The 25,476-nt window shown below is 44.1% G+C and overlaps 2 protein-coding genes across 2 annotated transcripts in view; one reads left to right on the forward strand and one right to left on the reverse strand.

The window, feature by feature from the left end:
• Positions 1-840: 840 nt before the first annotated feature.
• Positions 841-4,361, forward strand: LOC115115866 (protein mono-ADP-ribosyltransferase PARP11-like). The gene is made up of 8 exons (XM_029644350.2): positions 841-949; positions 1,040-1,174; positions 1,304-1,424; positions 1,539-1,623; positions 1,824-1,887; positions 2,178-2,308; positions 3,270-3,421; positions 3,530-4,361. The coding sequence occupies exons 2-8, from the start codon at positions 1,040-1,042 to the stop codon at positions 3,826-3,828; spliced, it is 987 nt and encodes a 328-aa protein (XP_029500210.1). The 5' UTR covers positions 841-949; the 3' UTR covers positions 3,829-4,361.
• Positions 4,362-9,734: 5,373 nt separating this feature from the next.
• tmtc2a (transmembrane O-mannosyltransferase targeting cadherins 2a) overlaps positions 9,735-25,476 on the reverse strand; it is a 91,699-nt gene continuing 75,957 nt past the window's right edge. The window contains exons 9-12 of the mRNA XM_065021469.1: positions 22,561-22,642; positions 19,449-19,563; positions 17,602-17,665; positions 9,735-11,370 (exon numbers count right to left, since the gene is read on the reverse strand). Of these exons, the coding sequence (XP_064877541.1) occupies positions 11,188-11,370; positions 17,602-17,665; positions 19,449-19,563; positions 22,561-22,642 (444 nt within the window). The 3' untranslated portion in view covers positions 9,735-11,187. The remainder of the gene's footprint in view (positions 11,371-17,601; positions 17,666-19,448; positions 19,564-22,560; positions 22,643-25,476) is intronic.

Consider the following 25,476-nt stretch of genomic DNA (forward strand, 5'->3'; position numbering starts at 1 on the left):
GGTTAAGCGATAGGGAAACAATGGAGGGAAATGAAATGCTGAGTGCATCTAAATGGCCACATGGCGGCAGTACAACACAAGATTACACCATACATTTCTGTTCAATCGTATTTGAACAATTGTATTTTCTTAGTGAGGATTATACACATCGTCAGGAGATTTCAAGAATACAATCCGTTTGGATAAGAAGGAAATGCACACGTTTAAAATAAATCGTAACTAACAGAATGAGTGAGTTCCTCCAGTCTTGACTGGAACATCATGGACCAGTGACAACAAAATGAAGAAAGGACCTACGTTTTGTGTTGCATACAGTTGAAGTTGGAAGTTTACATACACTTAGGTTGGAGTCATTAAAACTTGTTTATCAACCACACCACACATTTCTTGTTAACAAACTATAGTTTTGGCAAGTCGGTTAGGACATCTAATTAAACAATGTAAAGGTAATGCTACCAAATACTAACTGAGTGTATGTAAACTTCTGACCCACTGGGAATGTGTGTAAATAAATAAAAGCTGAAATAAATCATTCTCTCTACTATTCTGACATTTCACATTCTTAAAATAAAAGTGGTGATCCTAACTGACCTAAAACAGGGAATTTTTATTAGGATTAAATGTCAGGAATTGCGAAACTAAGTTTAAATGTATTTGGCTAAGGTGTATGTAAACCTTCGACTTCAACTGTGTATGCAAAACAAGTCTGACATCAACTTTATTGGTGACTCAGACGTTCCATCCAAAAAGCTGATTTATTTGAATCCACAGGTGAGCGTCATACACCAGACTTTCAGACAAGGACGTCCTCCTTTAAGAGGGTGTGGTTTGACTGGTGTTTTTACTACAGCATGTTCAAGCAGTGCTGAACCAGGTCAGGAGTGGCAAGCGAATCTTGGATAGCTACAGTACCATTCACCTTTACTACAAAACAAAACCTCAGGAGAAGGTAAAGTCACATTTTCCCTAGTATTTTATCAAGCCAAATTGAAGTGGTGTTTCAGTAAATAAGATGTGTGGGTTTGCTGTCATGATGTAGATGTGGGCTCAATCAGAAAGTAGTCCAGAAGTTGAGGACATGGACATCTCAGACATGCCTGTTATGACAGATTACAAAACAAATCCATGGCATTGGTTCTACCTGGACACGAGGGGAACGTGGCACATGTTTGAGGTAGCTGTCTCTTTTGTCAGTCTAGAGTTAATCTCCCACTACGACGTTGACTTGACGTCTGTGCTCAGTGGTCCATCTCTTACATGTTTGAGACTTTGCTTTGCCTTCTAAATGGTGTTTTTCTGTCAGAATGATCACATGGAAAGAAACTCTCTGACCAGTCAGGACATTGAAAGGTATTACACAAGAAATCCTAAAGGAGTCTTACAGATATCCACATCCAAGGGCATCAACAAGCTGGATTTCACTGGTATTTACTTGATTCCTTCTATCAACCCGCATCCACAATAATATCATACAGTATTTATTTTCACATCAAAGGTTTTATGTTGTGAACTGATAGCACTGACTATTTGATTTCCAGAGATGGTTCTGACTGACATCAAAACAAGGAAGCAGACGCCAATCAAACGATCCAACAACACTCACAACACTGGGAATAGTGGAAGGTGAGACTTTAGATGTGTTACTTGTGATCACTGGGGTTCAATACGTTATGGAATTGATCCAGATCAAACATGTCTCTGAAATGTATTGCTCCACCTTTAGGCAACACATACTCTCACTTACTGAGAAATGAAAGTGAAACCAACTCACTGGTGGCTTGGTTTCTTTTAACATAACGTTGTGTATTTTGTTTCTCGTTTAGATGCTCTTGTGTGAGTCCAGTGCCCACACACTGGCAAGCGGTGGACCCCAAATACCCCTATCAGGTGCAGATGAAAATAAAGTTAGAAAACGAAAACAAATGTACTACATCTCAGTTTTTGTCATCTCTTTTTTATTTGGGAACACAAAGCAATATATGTCCAGTGCTAAATGGGATCATCTAAAGGGCAAGTTGTTGCTGACTCAATCACATCAGATGTTACAAGTAGTATCGAGTATATATTCAAACCTTAGTCCATTATTCTGCAATAATATAACATGCTTGTTTACTTATCATTTATCCTGAGTTTGTTTGTAATCTGAGTATGATTTCATTTCCATCATTAACCCATAGGTGTTCTGTCTGAAGAGAGACACAGCTGAATATGATTATGTGGCAGGCTGCTTAAAGGATGGGGAACTAGACAGACGCATCAAATCCATCTGTAGAATACAGAACCTGGACCTCTGGGAGTTTTACTGTAGGTAAGAGGAATTCTAATTTACATCCTCATCAGCATCATAATATTATTAGAATTTCTCCAGAAATAGATGGATGTAGTACAGTATACATTTCCTACCTAATTTGGTGGTATTCTATCACTATTAGTATTGTATTCACCAAAACTATTGGTCGCTAAATCCGGAGAAATGACGGATTAAACCACTTCTGCAAAAGTACTTGTGTAACCAATGCAATAACACATTTGGCTGTACGGAATAATACTACATATGATAAACAATAGGCAAAGCAGTATTGGCAACCTGAACATTACAGAATAGTAACAGCCACACAGTAGAACATATGTCTGAAAGCTATCAAAGTAACAGTAAGTAATTAATGGTAATTAACCATTATTTTTGGGGCTCCCGAGTGGCACAGCGGTCTAAGGCACTGCATCTCAGTGCTAGAGGCGTCACTACAGACCTTGGTTTGATTCCAGGCTGTATCACAATTGGCCGGGATTGGGAGTTCCATAGGGCGGCGCATAATTGGCCCAGCGGTGTCCGGGTTAGTGTTTGGCCGGGGTAGGCTGTCAATGTAAATAAGAATTTGTTCTTAACTGACTTGCCTAGTTAAAAGAAGGTTAAATAAAAACATTTAAATTACACAGCATGTAAAACCCCTAATGAACCCCCTGCATTTACAATACACACACAACATTCAGACATTCGTGTTACTGTCGACAACTAAAAGTTGTCAGAAACATGCGTCTTCTCCCTTCGGACTACGATAATATTCTGACCTGAGTGGGCGGGTGCAGTGTCCTGATGCTCATATTGGTTGCGAATGTCAGTTCTATGATGGGTGAGGGATAATTTAGGTAGGCTGAGCAGCCGAACTAATGGGACTGAAGGGAAACTGAAGGGACTGTGAGGGGAGTTATGTAGAGAGGAGAGGAGCAGGAAGGCCTTTTTTACAACCATGGTGATTGTCTTTTTAAAGGAAAAAGATTCAGTTGGGAAGGATTCAAGGTGTTACAGAGGTCAAGGAGGAGAAGCTGTTTCATGGAACAAAAGTCAGCAACGTACACTCAATTTGTACATACAATTTTGACAACAGGTTAGCTGGTATCAACGGCCATATTCTTGGAAAAGGTAAGTGATGATGAAACAGGCCATAAATGAATATAGTATGTATGACAGCAGGTATAATCTCTCTGGTACAGTAACCCCATTATTACCCCTCTTCTTCCTTTTATGTAGGAACCTACTTTGCAAGATTTGCCTCATATGCAGATAAGTACAGTCCATGGAACACTGATCCAGTACCTCTGTTTGGTGAGGCACCACAAGGCTTCAGTAGCCAAAAGACCAAAACAATGTTTCTGTGCAAGGTGATAGTTGGGAAAACTACACTGGGAAAGACAGATTACCTCAAGCCTGATGACAAAAGTGCTATCAACTTCCATGACAGTTGTGTGGACAATGTCATGTATCCCAGAATTTTTGTCATATTTGATCCCAATCAGATATATCCAGAGTACTTAATTCAGTACTATTGAAATAAAGATGGAGACCGAGTGACCTACAATGAGTTGCCATGTGCAATATGAACTGTCAGCCTGTCATTGGAATATGTTATTTTAAACAGTGGTCCATTCTCAATGGAAATCATTTCTAGTACGATGGATTGTGTAATAGGCTATTGCGGTGGTGTCGGAATAGGGCGGCGCTCGGGGGCTGTGGGTGTTTGAGTGAGAAAGACAAGGAGGAGAACCAACGAGTCAACACAGCCCTCGTCATTATCTACGCATTGTGCCGACAACATGAAAGAGCCATTCCAGACTCTGACGCAGGAGGATTTTGAAAGTTAGGTGTTAGCCAGACTCGTTAGCCTTCAGTAGGAAAGGTTGTGGCCTAGTAAAAAAAGATTTTCAGAGCACTGGCAGTAGAGGTCGCTGTTGACCTTGATGCGCACCTGTAGGCCCCTTTCCATGTTTGAAGATGAGATGCTAAAATGCTCTATTTCTGTCGACTCAGGGCAGTCACTCCGCTGTACTGGAATGGAATTAAAACTTTGAATGAATCAAATGAATTGGACATGTCCATTGAATTTTTAATTTTTATTTTGCATATTTTGCTCTGAATTGGTCCTTGAAATCACTTCAGTGTTTTGTAAATTATAATTCAAAGTTTTCACTGTGACTAAACCACAACATTTATTTGAGTTCAAAACCATTTCCTTGTCAGGAAATTAAACAGTATGCACACAGTTTAAACCAAATCAATCCTTGCATTTCATCACAACAAGCTACATATAAACAAATATCACACAAATGAATTTAGTAAATGTTAGGATACCTCTGTCCTAAACTGTTTAGGTGAGGTGACAAATTATTTCTGTTCCCATTGGAACAAGCATGGAAGTATAGAAACATCTGAAATACTACCTCTTCTGAAAGGGTTTGAGTTTGCAGGTCCTAAAACAATCAGGGCAGGTCTCCCAGACCCAGATAAACCTTGTCCTGGACTAAAAACCTCAATAAATGGAGAGTTTCCATTGAAGATGCTTTTCAGTCCAGGACTGAGGGTTTCCCGGACACAGAGTGAACCTAGTCCAGGACTGAGGGTTTCCCGGACACAGAGTGAACCTAGTCCAGGACTGAGGGTTTCCCGGACACAGAGTGAACCTAGTCCAGGACTGAGGGTTTCCCGGACACAGAGTGAACCTAGTCCAGGACTAGGTTTACTCTATGTCCGGGAAACCCTCAATCTGTAGAGTCTTATTATCAGTGTCGATGCAACATGGCATTCAGCATGAAATTCACCTTGAACAGGATCCTCATTTCTACATTACCAGACAGTTTTTGCTGCTGTGTTTGAAGTGCTGTTGTTGGACTGGAAATGGCTCCTCCGGTCCTCACATAGTGAGGTCAGCCACACGGAAAGGAGGAAGAGAGTGCATCAAAGCTGAACTCAAGTAACCTGGGAAACACAGATTCACATTGAGATGGAGCCACACTGAGAGAACTAGACCACTCTATTTCCTCTCTCTACAGGGGTCGGGAGACACTTTCATGTTACTCTGAATAGTTTATCACATTTAAGACACTATTTTGTGTGTGTGATATATATATTTGGGCTACTAGCTGTATCTCTGACATTTTGATGACTTTTTTTCAGCTCTTGTTTGTTTTTTCTTGGCCTCCTCCACTTTCTACCCATATTGCCTTTCAGTCTTGAACTTTAGGTAAACCTTTTCCCATGGAATAGAAGGGCTATAGCTCCGTTACCTTATATTTCCCAGTCAATGTTGATGAAAAGTGTTCAAGTTGGACAAAGCCACAATGCTAATCCTCAATGGAGATCCTTCGCTCCTTCAAAGGTATGATGTTACACAATAGATAATAAATATGTAATGTTCCCCTATTCCATGTACCTACCCTATCACTCCTAATGGCAGTCTCTCAGTCCAACTGTATCACTCCTAATGGCAGGCTCTCAGTCCAACTGTATCACTCCTAATGGCAGTCTCTCAGTCCAACTGTATTACTCCTAATGGCAGTCTCTCAGTCTGACTCTACCACTCCTAATGAGTGTCTCTCAGTCTGACTCTACCACTCCTAATGACAGTGTCTCTCAGTCTGACTCTACCACTCCTAATGAGTGTCTCTCAGTCTGACTCTACCACTCCTAATGGCAGTCAGTGTCTCTGTCTGACTCTACCACTCCTAATGGCAGTCAGTGTCTCTCAGTCTGACTCTACCACTCCTAATGGCAGTCAGTGTCTCTCAGTCTGACTCTATCACTCCTAATGACAGTCAGTGTCTCTCAGTCTGACTCTACCACTCCTAATGGCAGTCAGTGTGTCTCAGTCTGACTCTACCACTCCTAATGACAGTGTCTCTCAGTCTGACTCTACCACTCCTAATGAGTGTCTCTCAGTCTGACTCTACCACTCCTAATGAGTGTCTCTCAGTCTGACTCTACCACTCCTAATGACAGTGTCTCTCAGTCTGACTCTACCACTCCTAATGAGTGTCTCTCAGTCTGACTCTACCACTCCTAATGGCAGTCAGTGTCTCTGTCTGACTCTACCACTCCTAATGGCAGTCAGTGTCTCTCAGTCTGACTCTACCACTCCTAATGACAGTCAGTGTCTCTCAGTCTGACTCTATCACTCCTAATGGCAGTCAGTGTGTCTCAGTCTGACTCTACCACTCCTAATGACAGTGTCTCTCAGTCTGACTCTACCACTCCTAATGGCAGTCAGTGTCTCTCAGTCTGACTCTATCACTCCTAATGACAGTCAGTGTCTCTCAGTCTGACTCTATCACTCCTAATGGCAGTCAGTGTCTCAGTCTGACTCTACCACTCCTAATGGCAGTCAGTGTCTCAGTCTGACTCTACCACTCCTAATGACAGTGTCTCTCAGTCTGACTCTACCACTCCTAATGGCAGTCAGTGTCTCTCAGTCTGACTCTACCACTCCTAATGAGTGTCTCTCAGTCTGACTCTACCACTCCTAATGACAGTCAGTGTCTCTCAGTCTGACTCTATCACTCCTAATGGCAGTCAGTGTCTCTCAGTCTGACTCTACCACTCCTAATGGCAGTCAGTGTCTCTCAGTCTGACTCTATCACTCCTAATGACAGTCAGTGTCTCTCAGTCTGACTCTACCACTCCTAATGGCAGTCAGTGTCTCTCAGTCTGACTCTACCACTCCTAATGAGTGTCTCTCAGTCTGACTCTATCACTCCTAATGACAGTCAGTGTCTCTCAGTCGGACTCTACCACTCCTAATGACAGTCAGTGTCTCTCAGTCTGACTCTATCACTCCTAATGACAGTCAGTGTCTCTCAGTCTGACTCTACCACTCCTAATGACAGTGTCTCTCAGTCTGACTCTACCACTCCTAATGAGTGTCTCTCAGTCTGACTCTACCACTCCTAATGGCAGTCAGTGTCTCTCAGTCTGACTCTATCACTCCTAATGACAGTCAGTGTCTCTCAGTCTGACTCTACCACTCCTAATGGCAGTCAGTGTCTCTCAGTCTGACTCTACCACTCCTAATGAGTGTCTCTCAGGCTGACTCTACCACTCCTAATGGCAGTCAGTGTCTCTGTCTGACTCTACCACTCCTAATGGCAGTCAGTGTCTCTCAGTCTGACTCTACCACTCCTAATGACAGTGTCTCTCAGTCTGACTCTACCACTCCTAATGAGTGTCTCTCAGTCTGACTCTACCACTCCTAATGGCAGTCAGTGTCTCTCAGTCTGACTCTACCACTCCTAATGACAGTCAGTGTCTCTCAGTCTGACTCTACCACTCCTAATGGCAGTCAGTGTCTCAGTCTGACTCTACCACTCCTAATGAGTCAGTGTCTCTCAGTCTGACTCTACCACTCCTAATGACAGTCAGTGTCTCTCCACTCCTAATGGCAGTCAGTGTCTCAGTCTGTCTCTCAGTCTGACTCTACCACTCCTAATGACAGTCAGTGTCTCTCAGTCTGACTCTATCACTCCTAATGGCAGTCAGTGTCTCTCAGTCTGACTCTATCACTCCTAATGACAGTCAGTGTCTCTCAGTCTGACTCTATCACTCCTAATGGCAGTCAGTGTCTCAGTCTGACTCTACCACTCCTAATGGCAGTCAGTGTCTCAGTCTGACTCTACCACTCCTAATGACAGTGTCTCTCAGTCTGACTCTACCACTCCTAATGAGTGTCTCTCAGTCTGACTCTACCACTCCTAATGACAGTCAGTGTCTCTCAGTCTGACTCTATCACTCCTAATGGCAGTCAGTGTCTCTCAGTCTGACTCTATCACTCCTAATGACAGTCAGTGTCTCTCAGTCTGACTCTATCACTCCTAATGGCAGTCAGTGTCTCTCAGTCTGACTCTATCACTCCTAATGAGTGTCTCTCAGTCTGACTCTACCACTCCTAATGACAGTGTCTCCTGACTCAGTCATACCCTGTTAAATATTTACACCCTGGTGTGTTCAGAGTCAGGCACTTTATCATAATCCCCATTTGATCTTTGTCTGATTCGTCAGTAGCTCAAGCCCTGGCAGAAATGAGGATTGCCCCCCAAAAAGTAGTCCTCATCAATAGTTTGCTTTCACATGGATTTGTCTACTTTCTGTGTTCAGAGTTGCATGTGTGTGTGTTGGTCAACATATTGTCATATTTTGAAGAGCTGCATGTATACTCTCAAACTAACACACCAGAGGATGTTCTCTAAAATGGATGAGATAGGAATCATCCCTACTCAACCCTAACTCTCTCCTCTCTGTCAAGAGGTCTCCATGGAAACTAAGAGTAGTCAAGAGAAGTGTAGATAGAGAGATGTATTACTAAATTATTCACAAGATTCCCCTCCCTCTGAAGTCAGAAGATTCTAATTATTTTAGACAGAATTTCAGTGTCTATTGGGACCAACTCAAATGAAGACTTTGAAATGGGTGTCCTTTCTATAAAATGTAGATGTGAAATGGGTGTCCTTTCTAAAAAATGTAGATGTGAAATGGGTGTCCTTTCTATAAAATGTAGATGTGAAATGGGTGTCCTTTCTATAAAATGTAGATGTGAAATGGGTGTCCTTTCTATAAAATGTAGATGTGAAATGGGTGTCCTTTCTATAAAATGTAGATGTGTAATGGGTGTCCTTTCTATAAAATGTAGATGTGAAATGGGTGTCCTTTCTATAAAATGTAGATGGGAAATGGGTGTCCTTTCTATAAAATGTAGATGTGAAATGGGTGTCCTTTCTATAAAATGTCGATGTGAAATGGGTGTCCTTTCTATAAAATGTAGATGTGAAATGGGTGTCCTTTCTATAAAATGTCGATGTGAAATGGGTGTCCTTTCTATAAAATGTAGATGGGAAATGGGTGTCCTTTCTATAAAATGTAGATGTGAAATGGGTGTCCTTTCTATAAAATGTAGATGTGAAATGGGTGTCCTTTCTATAAAATGTAGATGTGAAATGGGTGTCCTTTCTATAAAATGTAGATGTGAAATGGGTGTCCTTTCTATAAAATGTCGATGTGAAATGGGTGTCCTTTCTATAAAATGTAGATGTGAAATGGGTGTCCTTTCTATAAAATGTAGATGGGAAATGGGTGTCATTTCTATAAAATGTAGATGTGAAATGGGTGTCCTTTCTATAAAATGTAGATGTGAAATGGGTGTCCTTTCTATAAAATGTAAATGTGAAATGGGTGTCCTTTCTATAAAATGTAGATGTGAAATGGGTGTCCTTTCTATAAAATGTAGATGTGAAATGGGTGTCCTTTCTATAAAATGTAGATGTGAAATGGGTGTCCTTTCTATAAAATGTAGATGTGAAATGGGTGTCCTTTCTATAAAATCTAGATGGGAAATGGGTGTCCTTTCTATAAAATGTAGATGTGAAATGTTAAATCTCTAGACAAAATCTGATGATGCCACAATGAATTAACCCACTCAAGGTCTGAAGGTGTTTTTTTTATTATTGAATACAGGGAACATAATTAACATGAATTATATAATAATGAACAGGACAAAAATCTACAAATCCCCCATCTTTTAAACAAACACAACCATCTTTTAAAAAAAAGAACTCTTACCATCAATTAGTAAACTCTTTCACTGCTAGCAGAGCCTGGTTGACAGTAGCACACCACCTGATATCCCTGAGCAGGGACAAATTGCTTAAGAACTCCACTTGTTTTTTCTGTAGAATTAGATCAACCCGTGTGTGTGTGTGTGTGTGTGTGTGTGTGTGTGTGTGTGTGTGTGTGTGTGTGTGTGTGTGTGTGTGTGTGTGTGTGTGTGTGTGTGTGTGTGTGTGTGTGTGTGTGTGTGTGTGTGTGTGTGTGTGTGTGTGTGTGTGTGTGTGTGTGTGTGTGTGTGTCAGAGTCGGTGTGTTGGTGTTGACACAGACAGTAAACGCAAATCAATAAGTTAATAATCTTCTGATGAAATTAAATAAAACCTCTTAATTATTATTATATTACAATAAAATAGATAACATGCATCAGGAAGAACTTGTCTGCTGGATATCCTGATACATAAGACAATGTACACCTTTAGCACAGTCTAAAAATACCTACTGTTGGGCGTGAATAAATGTTGTGCCTTGGATATGTTGGCATCCTTGATGGAATAAGTTGTAGTTTTTGTAGTTTTGTCTTATTGGACTATTGGACATTTTTCTTGAATTTATCACTGTCATGATAAGCGCAGGGCAACTTTATGTGCAATCAGCATTAAACCCAGACCGTACTATACTGTATGTAACGCAAATATTCAGGCCTACTTGTTTATCGTGCATCAACAGCATGTACAATGTTTGGCCCCCAAAGCCCTCATGATATTATCAAATGGAGTAGAATTATGACTTCTGTTCCGTAGTCACATCCTAACTCAAATTAAGTTATTTCGGAATACACACAGGTCTCGGAGGGAGAATTTAAAATTAAAGTAAATAAATAAAAATGGGCCCAGAGATACGAGTCATCACGTAACCCCTCAGCTTTCGTCTTAGGAATGTTTTTTGTTGTCTAATGAGGACTATCCCAGTCCTTGCCTTGTGACCTCAGTGAGACTGCCTCTGAGTAGCCAAGGGTTGTCATTCTTGCTGTGTTGACTTGTGTAGCTAACCTCTCCCATCCTGATGTGACTCGACTGTCCTTCGGCCCAGCTCAGGTCGTCATATCGGCCCAAGAAACCCTCAGGCCTTCCCTTACTACCGTTCCAATGAGACTACTGATCTCAAACAGATTGGGTTGGCCTCGGTATTCATCCCTGAGGCACACCAATCCCCTGGTCTCTATTTTCTCCATTCCTGGGGTTTCCCGCCTCTTTTTAGGTCCTTCACTCCTATTAAGGGGACCTCACTTGGGGCAATTTCCTGGTTTCCTGTGTCTTTGAGGGTTCAAGGCCCCTGCGTGGTCCTCAGACCCTGCCTCTCCATGATGTTCCACAACTTGCGCAGGTTGGACTGGGTGATGACGTCATCAGGCTTGAGCTGCAGCGCCCGCAGGTAGTTGGTCTCCGCCTCAGGCAGCCGCCCATTCAGGTGGAGGATGGCGCCCAGATTCATCAAGGCCGCCGGGTACTGGGAAAGAGGGAGACCGAGGGAATGAGGGAGAGAGGAAAGGGAGAGGGACATGATTAACGTTTGCGTGTTACACTGTGGATTAGGTGACGCTCTGACAAAATTAAGTCTTAAGAAAGATATTGCTGTTGCTCAAAAGAATGTGGTTAATGGCTGGTGGGGTCAAACTCTTGTTGATGTTTGTGGTTTCCGGAGGTTGCTCAAATGCCAAGTGTTTATGTCATGCCGGGTCAACATTTATAATGATGTTAGCAAAGTCCCTAAGGAGTGGGAGGCTCTCTTCTACGATGGATAGGTCTAGATGCAGTATAGACTGTTTGTCTGGTTGGTAAGGTTGTCACGGTACCAGTATCACAAAATTCAACGGTATCGTGACAAGGAAACAAAGCATGAAGCCAGGGGTACAACTTTCACTGGAGACGGGGGGCACGTCTCCCCCACATTCTGAATTTGCCTTTTTGTCCCCCCCCTGTTTTATCAAATAAGGCAATGGTGTACTTTAGGACCATGCGGATGCCTCCAAGCGGTCGGGGTAGGCTTTTTGGAGTGTTTATCCGAAATAAATATGTTGATATTATAATCATGTCCCCCCCACTTCTAAAACTAAAGTTGCGCCCCTTTATTTCTTTTGGGGGGGGACTGTGGGAGGGGTTTCAAATGGTTGAGGGACAGCTATTGGGGAACTGTGGGGGGATCTTGGAGGGTTCGGGTTTCACAAGATTGTGATCATGAAAAAGGAAACTATGACACATTTTATATCACTATCATACACACGCACCCTCACATAAGGATGGCTCTGTGGGGGAAAGACTGATACATGTTTAATAGTGGTAGTAGACACCCTCACATAAGGATGGCTCTGTGGGGGAAAGACTGATACATGTTTGATAGTGGTAGTAGACACCCTCACATAAGGATGGCTCTGTGGGGGAAACACTGATACATGTTTGATAGTGTCTTGATGCTGTATTGTTTGTCCTTCATGTTATAATACTTTAATGTTACCCCTTTCTTGTGTTTTTTGTAATAAATAATTATTTCAAAAAATATTTCAAAATATTTCAAAAGTTGGCCATACTTAATTTCTTGAGAAAAACAGTCGTTGGAAACAAGCAACCTTATGTTGTCACCCAGAATCATGTTGCTTTTCTAAGCTATAGCAAACAATGTTACATACAGTCATTTTTTTTAAAGGACCAAATAGTTTAATCTGCTTTGTTTTCCTTCGTGATAACCCTACTGGATAGGTCTAGATGCAGTATAGCGATCAGGTAGTCTCAGACAGTACATGCCCTTGAATTCAACTCCTGGCAAACTCTTTCAAATTCACCCTCCCATAAGACCTCTATTTAATGCAGATTCTCATTTTACAGGAGACCTGACAGGTTTTTGCTATGGATTAAAAGCGAGGCTTTGTTAACTTGACTTGAAGCTGAGCTAATTAAATGGCCATTAAATTATCCCATTTGACCTCTCAGTAGCTGGTCTGATTTCAGAAAGAGTTTTTACCTTGACGGAGCTGTGGTGTAATGACCTTTGAAACTGAATTAATAAAAAGTTAGTAAAGATTGTTTTGATGTCTGTGTTGGGCTGGACGCCATGTTGTGAAGAGTACAGAGCAGTATATTTCCCATAAAGTAGAACTTGTTGAAGATACAGTATGAAGGAAGGGTTATTTGACAGAGAGGGTGTTACTGGATGCAGAGATTTCTTGCATGGTACAGTATGAAATCTCATAACACAGATAGATTATATGATATTCGGATCAATTGTACTCAGTTCCAACTTTGGTCTCTCTCCGCAGAGTTAAAGAGGGTTATGCCAATATGCCTTGAAGCTCATCGTTCCATAAAAGTCTGTCTCTCCAGCCGTCAACTAAGCTAATGGGAACAGAGCAGGTTACTCATTTTGTCTTGAGCTACAGTTCTCACCAGGAACTTATACACTAGTCGGTGTGTGTGTGTGCATGCGTGCATGTGTGTGTTTGAGTGTGCATGTGTGTGTAGGTGTGTGTATGCACACGTACCTGTGTGTGAGTGCTTGTGTATTAGTGAAAGTGAGCACATGTACAGTATCTGTGTTTTAAGGGTGCTGTTTAATTAAACGGCCCTTTGATGTGGCCAAGTGAAACCACCGAGTCGTAACTGAGTATGGAGGGAAGGGATCTCTCGCCTGGGCTCCGGAGCCCTGCAGTATGCCACCGCAAACACACCCAGATCCCAGTCTCACCTCTGGCTCTCCAGCACCCTCCAGACTGGACATTCCCGCATGCCTGTGAACCCGACTGTGGGGTCAGGGCTGAAGGAGTTGAGATGCAACTAAAGTTTTTTTCCCAGATAGGAGTTCACACGCCTCTATAGGTGGTTACCTTTTACTGTGAGTTTTCTATTTGTACAAAGTTTGACTCTGATGAGCTTTAACTTTAACAACTCCAGAGACCAATAAGACATCTGTACTGTAGCACTAACTAGTCTTTGCCCTATTCCTTTCCAGACAGGGCTTCATAAAGAACCCAGACGCAATATCAAGGCCACTTGGAAGCAAAACTGTCCACTGAAACCAATAGAAACCAAACTCTGCTTTGGCTGTTAACTTCCTACTGCAGGTCAGGAGACACCATGGCTCTCTATAGGCTGAGCAGACAGAGGCTGGTGGAGATAGATTAACGTCCTCTAGCATTGTAAACAGCACCCAGGGTGAGACACAGGAGACACCATGGCTCTCTATAGGCTGAGCAGACAGAGGCTGGTGGAGATAGATTAACGTCCTCTAGCATTGTAAACAGCACCCAGGGTGAGACACAGGAGACGCCCCAGACAGTCATTACAGGGTCCTCTGTTTACATGTGTACACTCACTGGAGCCAGAAACCCATGCCAGAGATCGCTCTCTCTTAAAGCTGAGGTGGTGAATAATGTGGTGGGGCTGGTCGGATCCAAACACAGCCAAACAAAACCTTTACCCGAGGATGACAGTAGCTGTTGACCTTGGTTATTTCGGCAAGTCTCAATGATATCATTTTTTACATTTGCGTAATTTAGCAGACGCTCTTATCCAGAGTGACTGCATACATTTTTCGTACTGGTCCCCCGTGGGAATTGAACCCACAACCCTGGCCGGCAAACAACATGCTCTACCAACTGAGCCACACAGGACATATCATTGCCTCAAAATGGATATCCACAGTATAATTTTCAATCTAAATTCCATTCAATTTGGAATTTGATTTGCACGATGGAGAAAGCTAACTGAATTGAAATGAAAGTGGCCTGAACTCAACAGTGTTGCATCGCATAGTAATTCAGTAAACCCAATATCAACTGCCTAACAAGAGATGGTAACCACTCTGTGTACAGTCAACAATGATCTTCCATCGTGGCCTCCTCAGAGTCCAACTGACCTCTGTTTCACCCAGCAAAAGCTGCCCACCATTTCCCCAACACACAGTATGGTCTTTCTCAGCAGGTGGTGGTTGACCTGCATATGAACACATTGTTATGGACATTGAAACTACAATGTATGTACTGCGTTTAGGGATAGTAACTTTGCGGTTGTGATAGTTTAAGGAACAGAGAAAACAAAACACAAATGCAGTCAAACCTAACGGCCCATTAGGACGTGTGGTAACTCTGTCCGTCATCCTCTGTTGCACTCTGAAGTTTTGGGTTTTTCTCTCCAAGGTACACTCCTTTGACAAATTGTCTTTCCCAGCACGTCTGGCCACAGATGTTGAATTTTTCATGACCCGAAACCCTTTTGGATTAAGTTGATATTTGAGGACTTGACATTCGCTAAGCAGACAGGCACAGCGAAATGTCAAAGACAAGAGGGGCTTTACTTCCGAATAATGACTGAGTGTAAAACCCTTGACTTGTTGGAGAGTGTGGATTAGAGGACCTTGGCCTTTCTGTGAATTACACTAAATAATAAATACAACTGTCTGACTGGGAACTGTTGTGAAGGACACCGAGACACAGACATACCGACTAACTTCTGTTACAGACAAACTGATTGTGAAGGACACACAGACATACTGACATACAGACAAGATGATTTTATAGGAAACAATTGAAAGAGTGTGTGCCAAGGACAGCTCTTGCACTTACCATTTCTACAAAGCTTTACTGTCTGAGGATATCAACTTAAATCCCCTATGAAAACTCCCTCCAAAATGGCTGGTAAACGAATAACACAGCCTACCCAGTCCCTCCATTGACTTCCAATTGGTTATTCTCCCCCCGTAACTATTCCCCAGGTCGTTGCTGTAAATGAGAATGTGTTCTCAGTCAACTTAAAATAAGGGTTAAATAAAACAATGACAAAAGATGAGACTCCAAACAGCCTCCAGCTAACTCTCCAGACTCCAAACAGCCTCCAGCTAACTCTCCAGACTCCAAACAGCCTCCAGCTAACTCTCCAGACTCCAAACAGCCTCCAGCTAACTCTCCAGACTCCAGCCTCCAACTCTCCAGCCTCCAGCTAACTCTCCAGACTCCAAACAGCCTCCAGCTAACTTCTCCTCCAGACTCTCCAGACTCCCACAGCCTCCAGCTAACTCTCCAGACTCCCAACAGCCTCCAGCCTCTCAGACTAACTCTCCAGACTCCCAACAGCCTCCAGCTAACTCTCCAGACTCCAAACAGCCTCCAGCTAACTCTCCAGACTCCAAACAGCCTCCAGCTAACTCTCCAGACTCCAAACAGCCTCCAGCTAACTCTCCAGACTCCAAACAGCCTCCAGCTAACTCTCCAGACTCCCAACAGCCTCCAGCTAACTCTCCAGACTCCAAACAGCCTCCAGCTAACTCTCCAGACTCCAAACAGCCTCCAGCTAACTCTCCAGACTCTCCAGCTAACTCTCCAGACTCCAAACAGCCTCCAGCTAACTCTCCAGACTCCAAACAGCCTCCAGCTAACTCTCCAGACTCCAAACAGCCTCCAGCTAACTCTCCAGACTCCAAACAGCCTCCAGCTAACTCTCCAGACTCCAAACAGCCTCCAGACTAAACAGCTCTCTCAGACTCCAAACAGCCTCCAGCTAACTCTCCAGACTCCCAACAGCCTCCAGCTAACTCTCCAGACTCCAAACAGCCTCCAGCTAACTCTCCAGACTCCAAACAGCCTCCAGCTAACTCTCCAGACTCCAAACAGCCTCCAGCTAACTCTCCAGACTCCAAACAGCCTCCAGCTAACTCTCCAGACTCCAAACAGCCTCCAGCTAACTCTCCAGACTTCAAACAGCCTCCAGCTAACTCTCCAGACTCCAAACAGCCTCCAGCTAACTCTCCAGACTCCAAACAGCCTCCAGCTAACTCTCCAGACTCCAGACTCTCAAACAGCCTCCAGCTAACTCTCCAGACTCCAAACAGCCTCCAGCTAACTCTCCAGACTCCAAACAGCCTCCAGCTAACTCTCCAGACTCCAAACAGCCTCCAGCTAACAGACTCCAAACAGCCTCCAGCTAACTCTCCAGACTCCAAACAGCCTCCAGCTAACTCTCCAGACTCCAAACAGCCTCCAGCTAACTCTCCAGACTCCAAACAGCCTCCAGCTAACTCTCCAGACTCTCCAGACTCCAAACAGCCTCCAGCTAACTCTCCAGACTTCAAACAGCCTCCAGCTAACTCTCCAGACTCCAAACAGCCTCCAGCTAACTCTCCAGACTCCAAACAGCCTCCAGCTAACTCTCCAGACTCCAAACAGCCTCCAGCTAACTCTCCAGACTCCAAACAGCCTCCAGCTAACTCTCCAGACTCAAACAGCCTCCAGCTAACTCTCCAGACTCCAAACAGCCTCCAGCTAACTCTCCGGACTCCAAACAGCCTCCAGCTAACTCTCCAGACTTCAAACAGCCTCCAAGCTAACTCTTGTGACTCAAAATGGCGCATAAGTCAGTGAGTGGCAAATGACCAGGGGAGACCTCATCTACACCTGTCTAAAACACACGTCCTTATGACTCTATATTACCCTCTCTCTCATAGCACTCCACCACGCATCCACTCCCTTTGAAGGGACTGATTGATGTGCTGCAGAGAGAGAGCTCTACCTTCATCTCTAACCATAGAATCAGAGATCCTGCTCTCCAGTTCTAACAAACAATGGGAGGCATTGATGGAGCAGTCATGGTGGACTAGGGCTGATTGTGTGTAATGGTGGAGTGTGTGTATGTGTGTGTGTGTGTGTGCATGTCCACCAGTTTGAGTAAGAAAGGCTCATTGGGCCAAGGTACTCACGTCTGGTCTGAGGTTTGCCGCGCGCTCATAATGCCGCTCTGCTGCCTTGTTTAGACTGGCCTGTCTGGAGAGGGAGATGGTGAAATACAGAGATGAGGGAGGGAGAGATGACAAGAGGAGGAAGGGCAATAGAGGTCGTCATTACACATGTCTTACACAGAGTCTGACAGTATTACCGTGACATGACGGCAGAAGGAGTTACGTATTGGATAGAGAAGCATTCTTTCATTATAATTTCATATTTCCCATAAAGTATTGAGATCCTGAGGGCACTTTGATGCTGAAAAATACTCCCTCAAATGACTCTGAAACACTATGCTGCATATATTTCTGATACTAACTGCGCTTAATATGTTAACGCTAATTAGACAAAGGCAGAAGTCTTTCCAGACATATTCATAAGGTGTATGACTCAGGGAAATATGTCTCTATTGACTTTGCATAAAGGAAAGTCTGCCTTGGGAATACTAGCTAGTAGTGCTTCATCATTCCATTCATATCAAGTTCATGCCTGACTCTTCAGATCCATTCTCCATCCATTCAACAACGTCTTTCATTTAAATCGGTCAACTTTTTGAAGGCGTTGGTGTTTCCCACTGCATCTGAGAGAATCTACACAATCTACCATGTTGGGAGAATCTGGAGCTTGGAAACGCTGACACTACGCAACAGGTAAGGACTTTGACTTTGATTTCCACGGGTCCAAACTTGGTGCTACCCTATTGGTCTCTGTCAAGAAGAGCCACGGAGTGTACAAGGATATGGCAAACCACTTCTACAGTCTGGATGAAGACCAATGATCACTGAGTTTCAGAACAAAGTACGTTTTCCCAGTCTAATGCTTGATGTTGACAATAATTTGGTGGCATCCAAAGTGTCAAATAGTTATTTATTTGCCATACAGAACAGAGAGTAAGAGGTGCATTTTGACCCGCATTAATACACCCAGAGACATGTCTGCATCAGAATGTCTCAGCACAGTCCTAAGAGTGTCGTATTACAGGATTAGTTGAGTGAATATGTCATGGTGTTTTTTCCTCGATGCAGTAGGCTTATATCTAAGAGGGCCAGAATATGATGATTTGTCTCTCCGTTTTTACTCTCCACATCCAAGCAGCAGTCCCCTTGCCGAGCAGTCGACGTATAACTCTCAAATCCTCCAGCACTACACTTTGGATGAAGGATGCTGTAGCTTCAATTCCTTTTCCAGATATGTAGAGAAAAAAGGAATTAAGAGACGTCGTTTCCGATACTTCCTCCAGTTGCAGTGAGTTGAGAGGATTTGCAGTCCCCTATTTCAAACGTATAAAATGTATGTGCTGTCTGTGCTCACACTTGCCAAGCCGAACGGCAAATTCTCCCGAGGTATGCCTGTGTTTCTTTACAAGCCCTGGACTGAAACGTCACTAGCATGAATCAAAACTACAACCGCTGTTTCCATGTGTTGTATATTAACTATAAAACCAGTTGAACCATACAAACGACTTAAAAGGGACCGTTTCCATGCAAACTGCCATTATCTTATTAAACGTCAGACCTGAAGTGTCTTTGAGTGTGTTAGCGGGCACAATGCAATATTGATTGAGTCGTGAATGATGAAATGCCTTGGCAACCAACTCTCTATCACCGTTGAAATAACCTTTCAGAGACACCTTATGCTATTTTCACGACTAAGACATCTGAATACATCCAACAGAAACTCTACATGCGCTGAAGACCTACAGTATTGTAAGGCTTTATAAACACATTTGATTGATACTCATTAAAGTATGATTGGGCAGCATTTGCGAAAATACCAGGCACTCTTTAAACACTGTAATACCGTTTTCATACGCTGTCACACCCACCTGAGCATGTGAGCGGCACTGAAGACCACATCAAACTCTGAGCTGTCCAGATCTGCAGCTCTCTCTGCCACCTCGGCTGCCTCCGCCAGACGAGACTGCTCCAGCAGAAACTGGCCTGTCCATTAGACAGAGAGAAACAGACACCGAGAAAGAGATGGAAAGAGATGAAGGGGAGGGAGAGGGAGAGAGAGAGAGAGGGAGAGAGGGAGAGAGGGAGGAGACAAAAAAAGGGAAAGAGGGAGAGACAGTGAGACACCGAGGGGAAAGAAAGAAAGAAAGAAAGAAAGAAAGAAAGAAAGAAAGAAAGAAAGAAAGAAAGAAAGAAAGAAAGAAAGAAAGAAAGAAAGAGAGGAAAATAGGAAGCAAAAAGATGGGTTCAGGGGACAGGGCAGCAAGAAGGACAGAAAGAAGGTCAGAAAGGAGAGGGTGAGGAAAAGAGGAGAGAGAGACAGTGAGGGTTTTTGTCATGCTCAGTGATTTGTGGAAGTCCAGCTGAGTGGAATGAGTTTCATGTATGTCCCCTGGGAGCAGGACCAACTGGCTCTACCTCCACAGGAGTCTGCTGAGGAGGAATACATTACTACTATGTCTGGGACGCAGATGGTATATTATGTTGGACTGTGTCATGTGCAGAGGTTTCCCTATACAAATCAGTGTGTGTGTTTGTGTGAGTGCGTGTTCCAACATGTGTGCGTGTTTGTCTGCATACGTGAGGTATCCTCTTTCACGGGTTTTTAGAATCTGTAAAAATAGTCTTCCTATGTCTCGGATGTCATACCTCATTGGGTGTCAGTCAGCAATAACCATCAGTTGAATGCAGAGGGTTGCTACGGGTCACATGTAGCGTGACACATGCATGCTCCCTGCATCAGAGCATGTGTTAGTCTGAACAATGGCAGGAAAGGGGTCTTGACCTCTCGTGTCAGCTCTCGCCCTCCCTGTCCCACAGTTCAGAGAGTCTGTCAGCACATTCATACAGTCTCACCAACAACATACTGGAGTCAGTCCAGTCATAGTGGAGGAGGAATGGCTGTAGCGGCCCGATTACGATAAGGTGTTGGGGGCCAGTAAAAATAAACCTCTGAAAAGAGGCTAGGAGATCGCAGAGAGAGGGCAAATGACTCTGTCCAAAGAAAGCAACACGGCCCGCCAGGACCCAAACACAACCCTGAGACCCGAGACCGAGATACACAGAGAGAGAGAGAGAGAGAGACACAGGGAGGGAGAGAAGGAGAGACGATATGAATGGCAGCATTTACAGAAGCGCGCTCAGACTAACCGACTTATAGCATTTCTCCTCAATCAGTGAAAAGCAGCATCCTTATCGGTGGTGGTGTAGTCCGATCCGGTTTCCTCGAAGTATGTGGAGATTAGGTCTACTGTATGTATGACCTCATACAACCTGATACCAAATGCAAACCAAACTAAAGGCAGGCATATCTCTTTCGCTAACTAGAGCGGCTTTAAAAGTGGCTACAGGACATGTTTTTTACACTTAACAAGCACTTTATACGTGCTATGTGGGAGTACTGTAGCGTACTGTGGATAAGATGTCTTTATCAAACTGCCTGAGGTAAGTTCTTATGGTGGGGTCAAGCTACAATACCATGTTACTGTAGGAAGTCCCTACATGGAGTAGTTTAATTGTGTGTGTGTGTGTGTGTGTGTGTGTGTGTGTGTGTGTGTGTGCGTGCGTGCGTGCGTGCGTGCGTGCGTGCGTGCGCGCGCGTTGCGTTGCGTTGCTTAATTTGTAAATCGGTAGATGCCGGAACAAAATGTGAGCACCAGAGGGGGTGACCTGGGAGCTCTGAGGTAACGGAACGCATGAGAGAAAAAAAATCCCCTTTATAATAAAGCATTGAATGCATAGTGGCATACAGAAGTTGCACAAATGGGTACCATTTTAATATTCTAGGGTCCGGAAAAAATGTGTCCTTTTAGAAACGCATTTCATGCAGTTCTATGTCATTTTACATGACTGGAGACTTTGGCTGAATCTTTTTTAATGCTGCATAAATGATGGAAATGACAGGCTACTTTGACACTGACAAACTGAGAATCTGAGATAAATGAAAAGGACTTTGTGTTGAATCCATCAATAGCCTAGGCCTAGATGTGTGGAGACATATTGTAGGCTATAATATGAGGAGGACACTAGTCCTAAAAATGCTTTCCAGTGTCACCGACTGACCCAATGATGCGCAGCTCTCTCACCAGTGATAGCCGATTCGTTCCTACCAAAAGCCTATATATCTCTCTTGCTTTACTTTGTAAAACAATATTTGGAAGTTAATCAAATATTTTGTTAGCCTACAGTAGACAATTAGAGTCATCTCTTTTAAGCAGGAGCCATTTTCTTTCCAACCTGTGTTTTCCTGCGATTGTATTTGAAATATAGTGAGGCCTGTCTTGTCTGCATGCTGTTCACTGACAGGTTGGCCGTTTTCCGCACTGTAGGCTATGCCTTGTTATTGGGCTACACACAATCCACAGCTAGGCACATTTTTAAAGACTCTATTGATCCTCTGTGACTAAAATATAGTCATTTTCATGGTGTAGTAGGCTATTCTGAATGATTTCAATTCTTTCTGAACAGACAGCAGTAATTCTATAACGTTGGCAAATGGATTTCAATTGCTGCAGCTCCTCCAGAACCCTTCGCCTGGCTATGATTCTATAAGGAAATCAATGATGTAGTGCAACGCTGGAGAGGTGAGAGTTGCAGGCTCATGTCTATCAGAGCAGAGGGAGGGAGGGAGATCATAGACAGTGAATCTCATTCTAGTTCTGTGAGAGATACAGTCACACACCTCACACAGCCACGAGTTGGTCTCAAGCATAGGATACAATGATGCACAATCCATACTGTAAATTCAGGCCGGCGCAACCCGAATCAACTACTAGAATATCAGGCAGTAGAATTGACGAAGAGGCAACTCAAATTAGTACGTTACAAAAAGTAAATGTTTCATGCCATGAGAGGTACCGGATAGGCAAATATAGGTTCCAGAACAAATCAGTCCAAAACGGAGAGGTGCCGGATCCTGTTCCGGCAGGATCTGGCTCAAATGAAGCAATGTGCGCGGTACTTCATATGAGTTCTGGTACATACCATAATGCATGTAGCAGTTTCCTTTGGAGGGGTCCAGCTGAATGGCTCTTCGATAGTAACCCTCTGCCTCAGTCTTCTGCCCCTAGGAGACAAAACAGGAACGTTTGATTAGCTACTGTAGATCAGTTACAAGTCGTCCTCAGTCATTAATTGCGATTTAGCTGATGTTCGAGCTCTCGCAGTGGTTCCTGTTTCTGGCACGGGCGTAATTGTGCGGCTGCAATTAGATTTACTCAAAACCCAAAACAGACGTGAGTTGCCATATGGTAGAAGATTGAACATGCAGGAGAAACCAGAAACCACCCACTCTCCTCGTAAATGAGATTTAGCAAATATTTCACAGTGGAGATGTGGACGGGGAAATCAGCAGTAAATTTGAACAGCCGTTCCATATGCCCCTGATGTGCCAGGTTGTTTCAAACAATCAGCATATCCTGTAGGGTAACAACAATCATCTGCATTTACTCTGCATCTGCTACGGATTATTGTCCTACGCTTTCATGCATGAGTTGACACGTGGTAGCAGGGCCTCAACTGTAAACCAGGAAACTGTACTCCATAGAGAACGCTTCAAACCCCATTTTCCCCCAGCAGCAGAGTGTGTGTGTGTGTGTGTGTCACACTATCACTTTTTCTCAGTCAGAGAGTGTGTATCGCACTATAGCCTCGCAACAAACTGAAAGCGATACCGCTCCCTCTGTGTGCCCCCCCCGTTTTTCACGCTTCAGCACTGATTGCTTCCATATTGGCTATGGATTTGCCATTCTACATAGAATAAGTGGACTGGGCATATTAGGTTAGGTTCATTAACTATTTATCATGCCCGTGTTCGCTCTAAATGAAAGATGAAGACAACTAATTGTCCAGATGACTTTATGCCATATATTCCCTGGCTCCTTTCTCAGCCGCAGTCAGAAGGTGGACTGTTGAACACAATACTGTGGTCCTTCAATGGACTGGGCCGTGTCGCATTAGTAGGATTGCGAGAGGTGCGCAAAGTTAAATGTACATGAATGCTAGGTTTGTCACACACATCTGTATCACCTGTTTTTGTGCTTGTCTCCACCCATCTCTTCCCATTATCCCATGTGTATTTATACCTGTGTTCTCTGTTTGTCTGTTGCCAGTTCATCTTGTCTTGTCAGGTCTCACCAGCGTGTTTTCCCATCTCATTGCTTTTTCTAGTTCTGTTTCCTAGTTTCCCCGGTTCTGACCATTCTGCCTGCCCTGACCCCGAGCCTGGCTGACGTTCTGTACCTGCCTGACTCTGACACATTTACAAACCTCTGCCTGTCCTGACCCCAAGCCTGCCTGCTGTTCTGTACCTTATTGACTCAGCCCTGGATTACAGACCTCTGCCTGCCTTTGACCTGTCTTTTGCCTGCCCCCTGTTTGGGTCAATAAACATCTGTGACTCTGGCTGTCTGCATCTGGGTCTTGTCCTAAGTTCTTGATAAGGTTGTTTTTTTATTCCTCTGACACTCTTTTCTAGCGTACTTGAGCCTGTATTGGGAGGGAGTAGCCGGCTTCAGAGGGCTTTAACGGGTAGTGTTAGCGCCAACTCCGAGTGTAGCCAGCCACAGAGTGCTTTAGCGGTTAGCGTTAGCGCCGGCTCCAAGTGTAGCCAGCCACAGAGCTCGTAAATAACATCAGCGCCAGCAACGGGAGAGAGGCCCTCCAACAGAGAGCGGTGCCTAGCTCTTGGTAGGACACGTCAGGACTCTGCACTGTGTAATCATCCGCCTGGCGACAACACTCTCCTGTGATGTATGTCCAAGGGAGATGATCTGAGACAGGAACTGGGGGTTACCGGGTGGAATAGGGCTCTTCTGGTCATGTCTGGCTGTGTCCTGAAGAAAGGCCCTGGTCAAAAGTAGTGCACTATATCAGGATTATGGTGGTATTTCTGACGCAGACTCAGTCTAGACTCTAACCTGGTTACTGTGAACGAAGAGTTCAAAGCCAAATTGAACAAAGAACAAACCACAAATCTATACAACCTCACTAACCCCATTAAAGTGCATGACTCTTTACGAATGAAACAGTGAAGTCACGTACCGTAGTACACGTCAGGGTGAGGCGGGACTTGAGTTTGACACTTTGACCCTTTCCCTGAGTCGGTTGACTCCTTATGAGCCAGCTGCATTATCAATATGTAGGTCCGCCGTGGCAAGACGGCCCAAAATCTCTCCCTGATTGAGTGATTTAATAAGGAAGCAGGGTAATTGCATTAAGTCCTGTCCGGCAGATCATTGTTCCGGGTCTGGTCGTGTCCTAATCTCCTGTTGTTGAAGGGCTCTGTTATGAGGGGCCAATCGTGGCTCAGGGCCCCGGATGTAGGGACCTGGGGGACCCAGCAGATGTCCAGCTGTGTTGGGGTGACTTGGGTCTGAACCCAGGGAGACTGGGGGTGGGGGTTTGGGGGAATGGAACTCAAATCAGATTAGGAAAAGGGGAAATTAGTGAGTTTGGGAGCTAGACCCTTCCTCAGCCCAGACCGGACCCCTAGGGGTGCAGCTGTAACCCCTCCGATATCAGTGAGGAGGATAGAAGGAGAGATGGGATGGGTGATGTGGTACGCTGAAGAGCAAAACCTCCTGTAGATTCCTAGTACCTCAGTTACCTCAGGCTGTGGAAGGGGAAGAACAGAAGGTCAAACTCCTCACAAGGGCTCAGCAGGACTGGTTCAGTGGGTTCTAACAGGGTTCCTCTCCATAAAGTCCTCCTAACTAACCCAAGTCAGCTGTGAACACATGTTGTCACGCACGTTTTTCTCTCCCCAAAACACTGTGGGAGTGAATGAGAGAGGTGGATGGAAGGGGGTTGGGGGGCAGAGTGCACCTCAGAACAAACAGCCAAACCTGTAGGGGAGAAGTCTGGGAAGGAAATACTGGACCCAGCAGGCCTAGCTGGTGA

This window comes from Oncorhynchus nerka, linkage group LG8, assembly GCF_034236695.1.
Source record: "Oncorhynchus nerka isolate Pitt River linkage group LG8, Oner_Uvic_2.0, whole genome shotgun sequence".
Taxonomy (NCBI): domain Eukaryota; kingdom Metazoa; phylum Chordata; class Actinopteri; order Salmoniformes; family Salmonidae; genus Oncorhynchus; species Oncorhynchus nerka.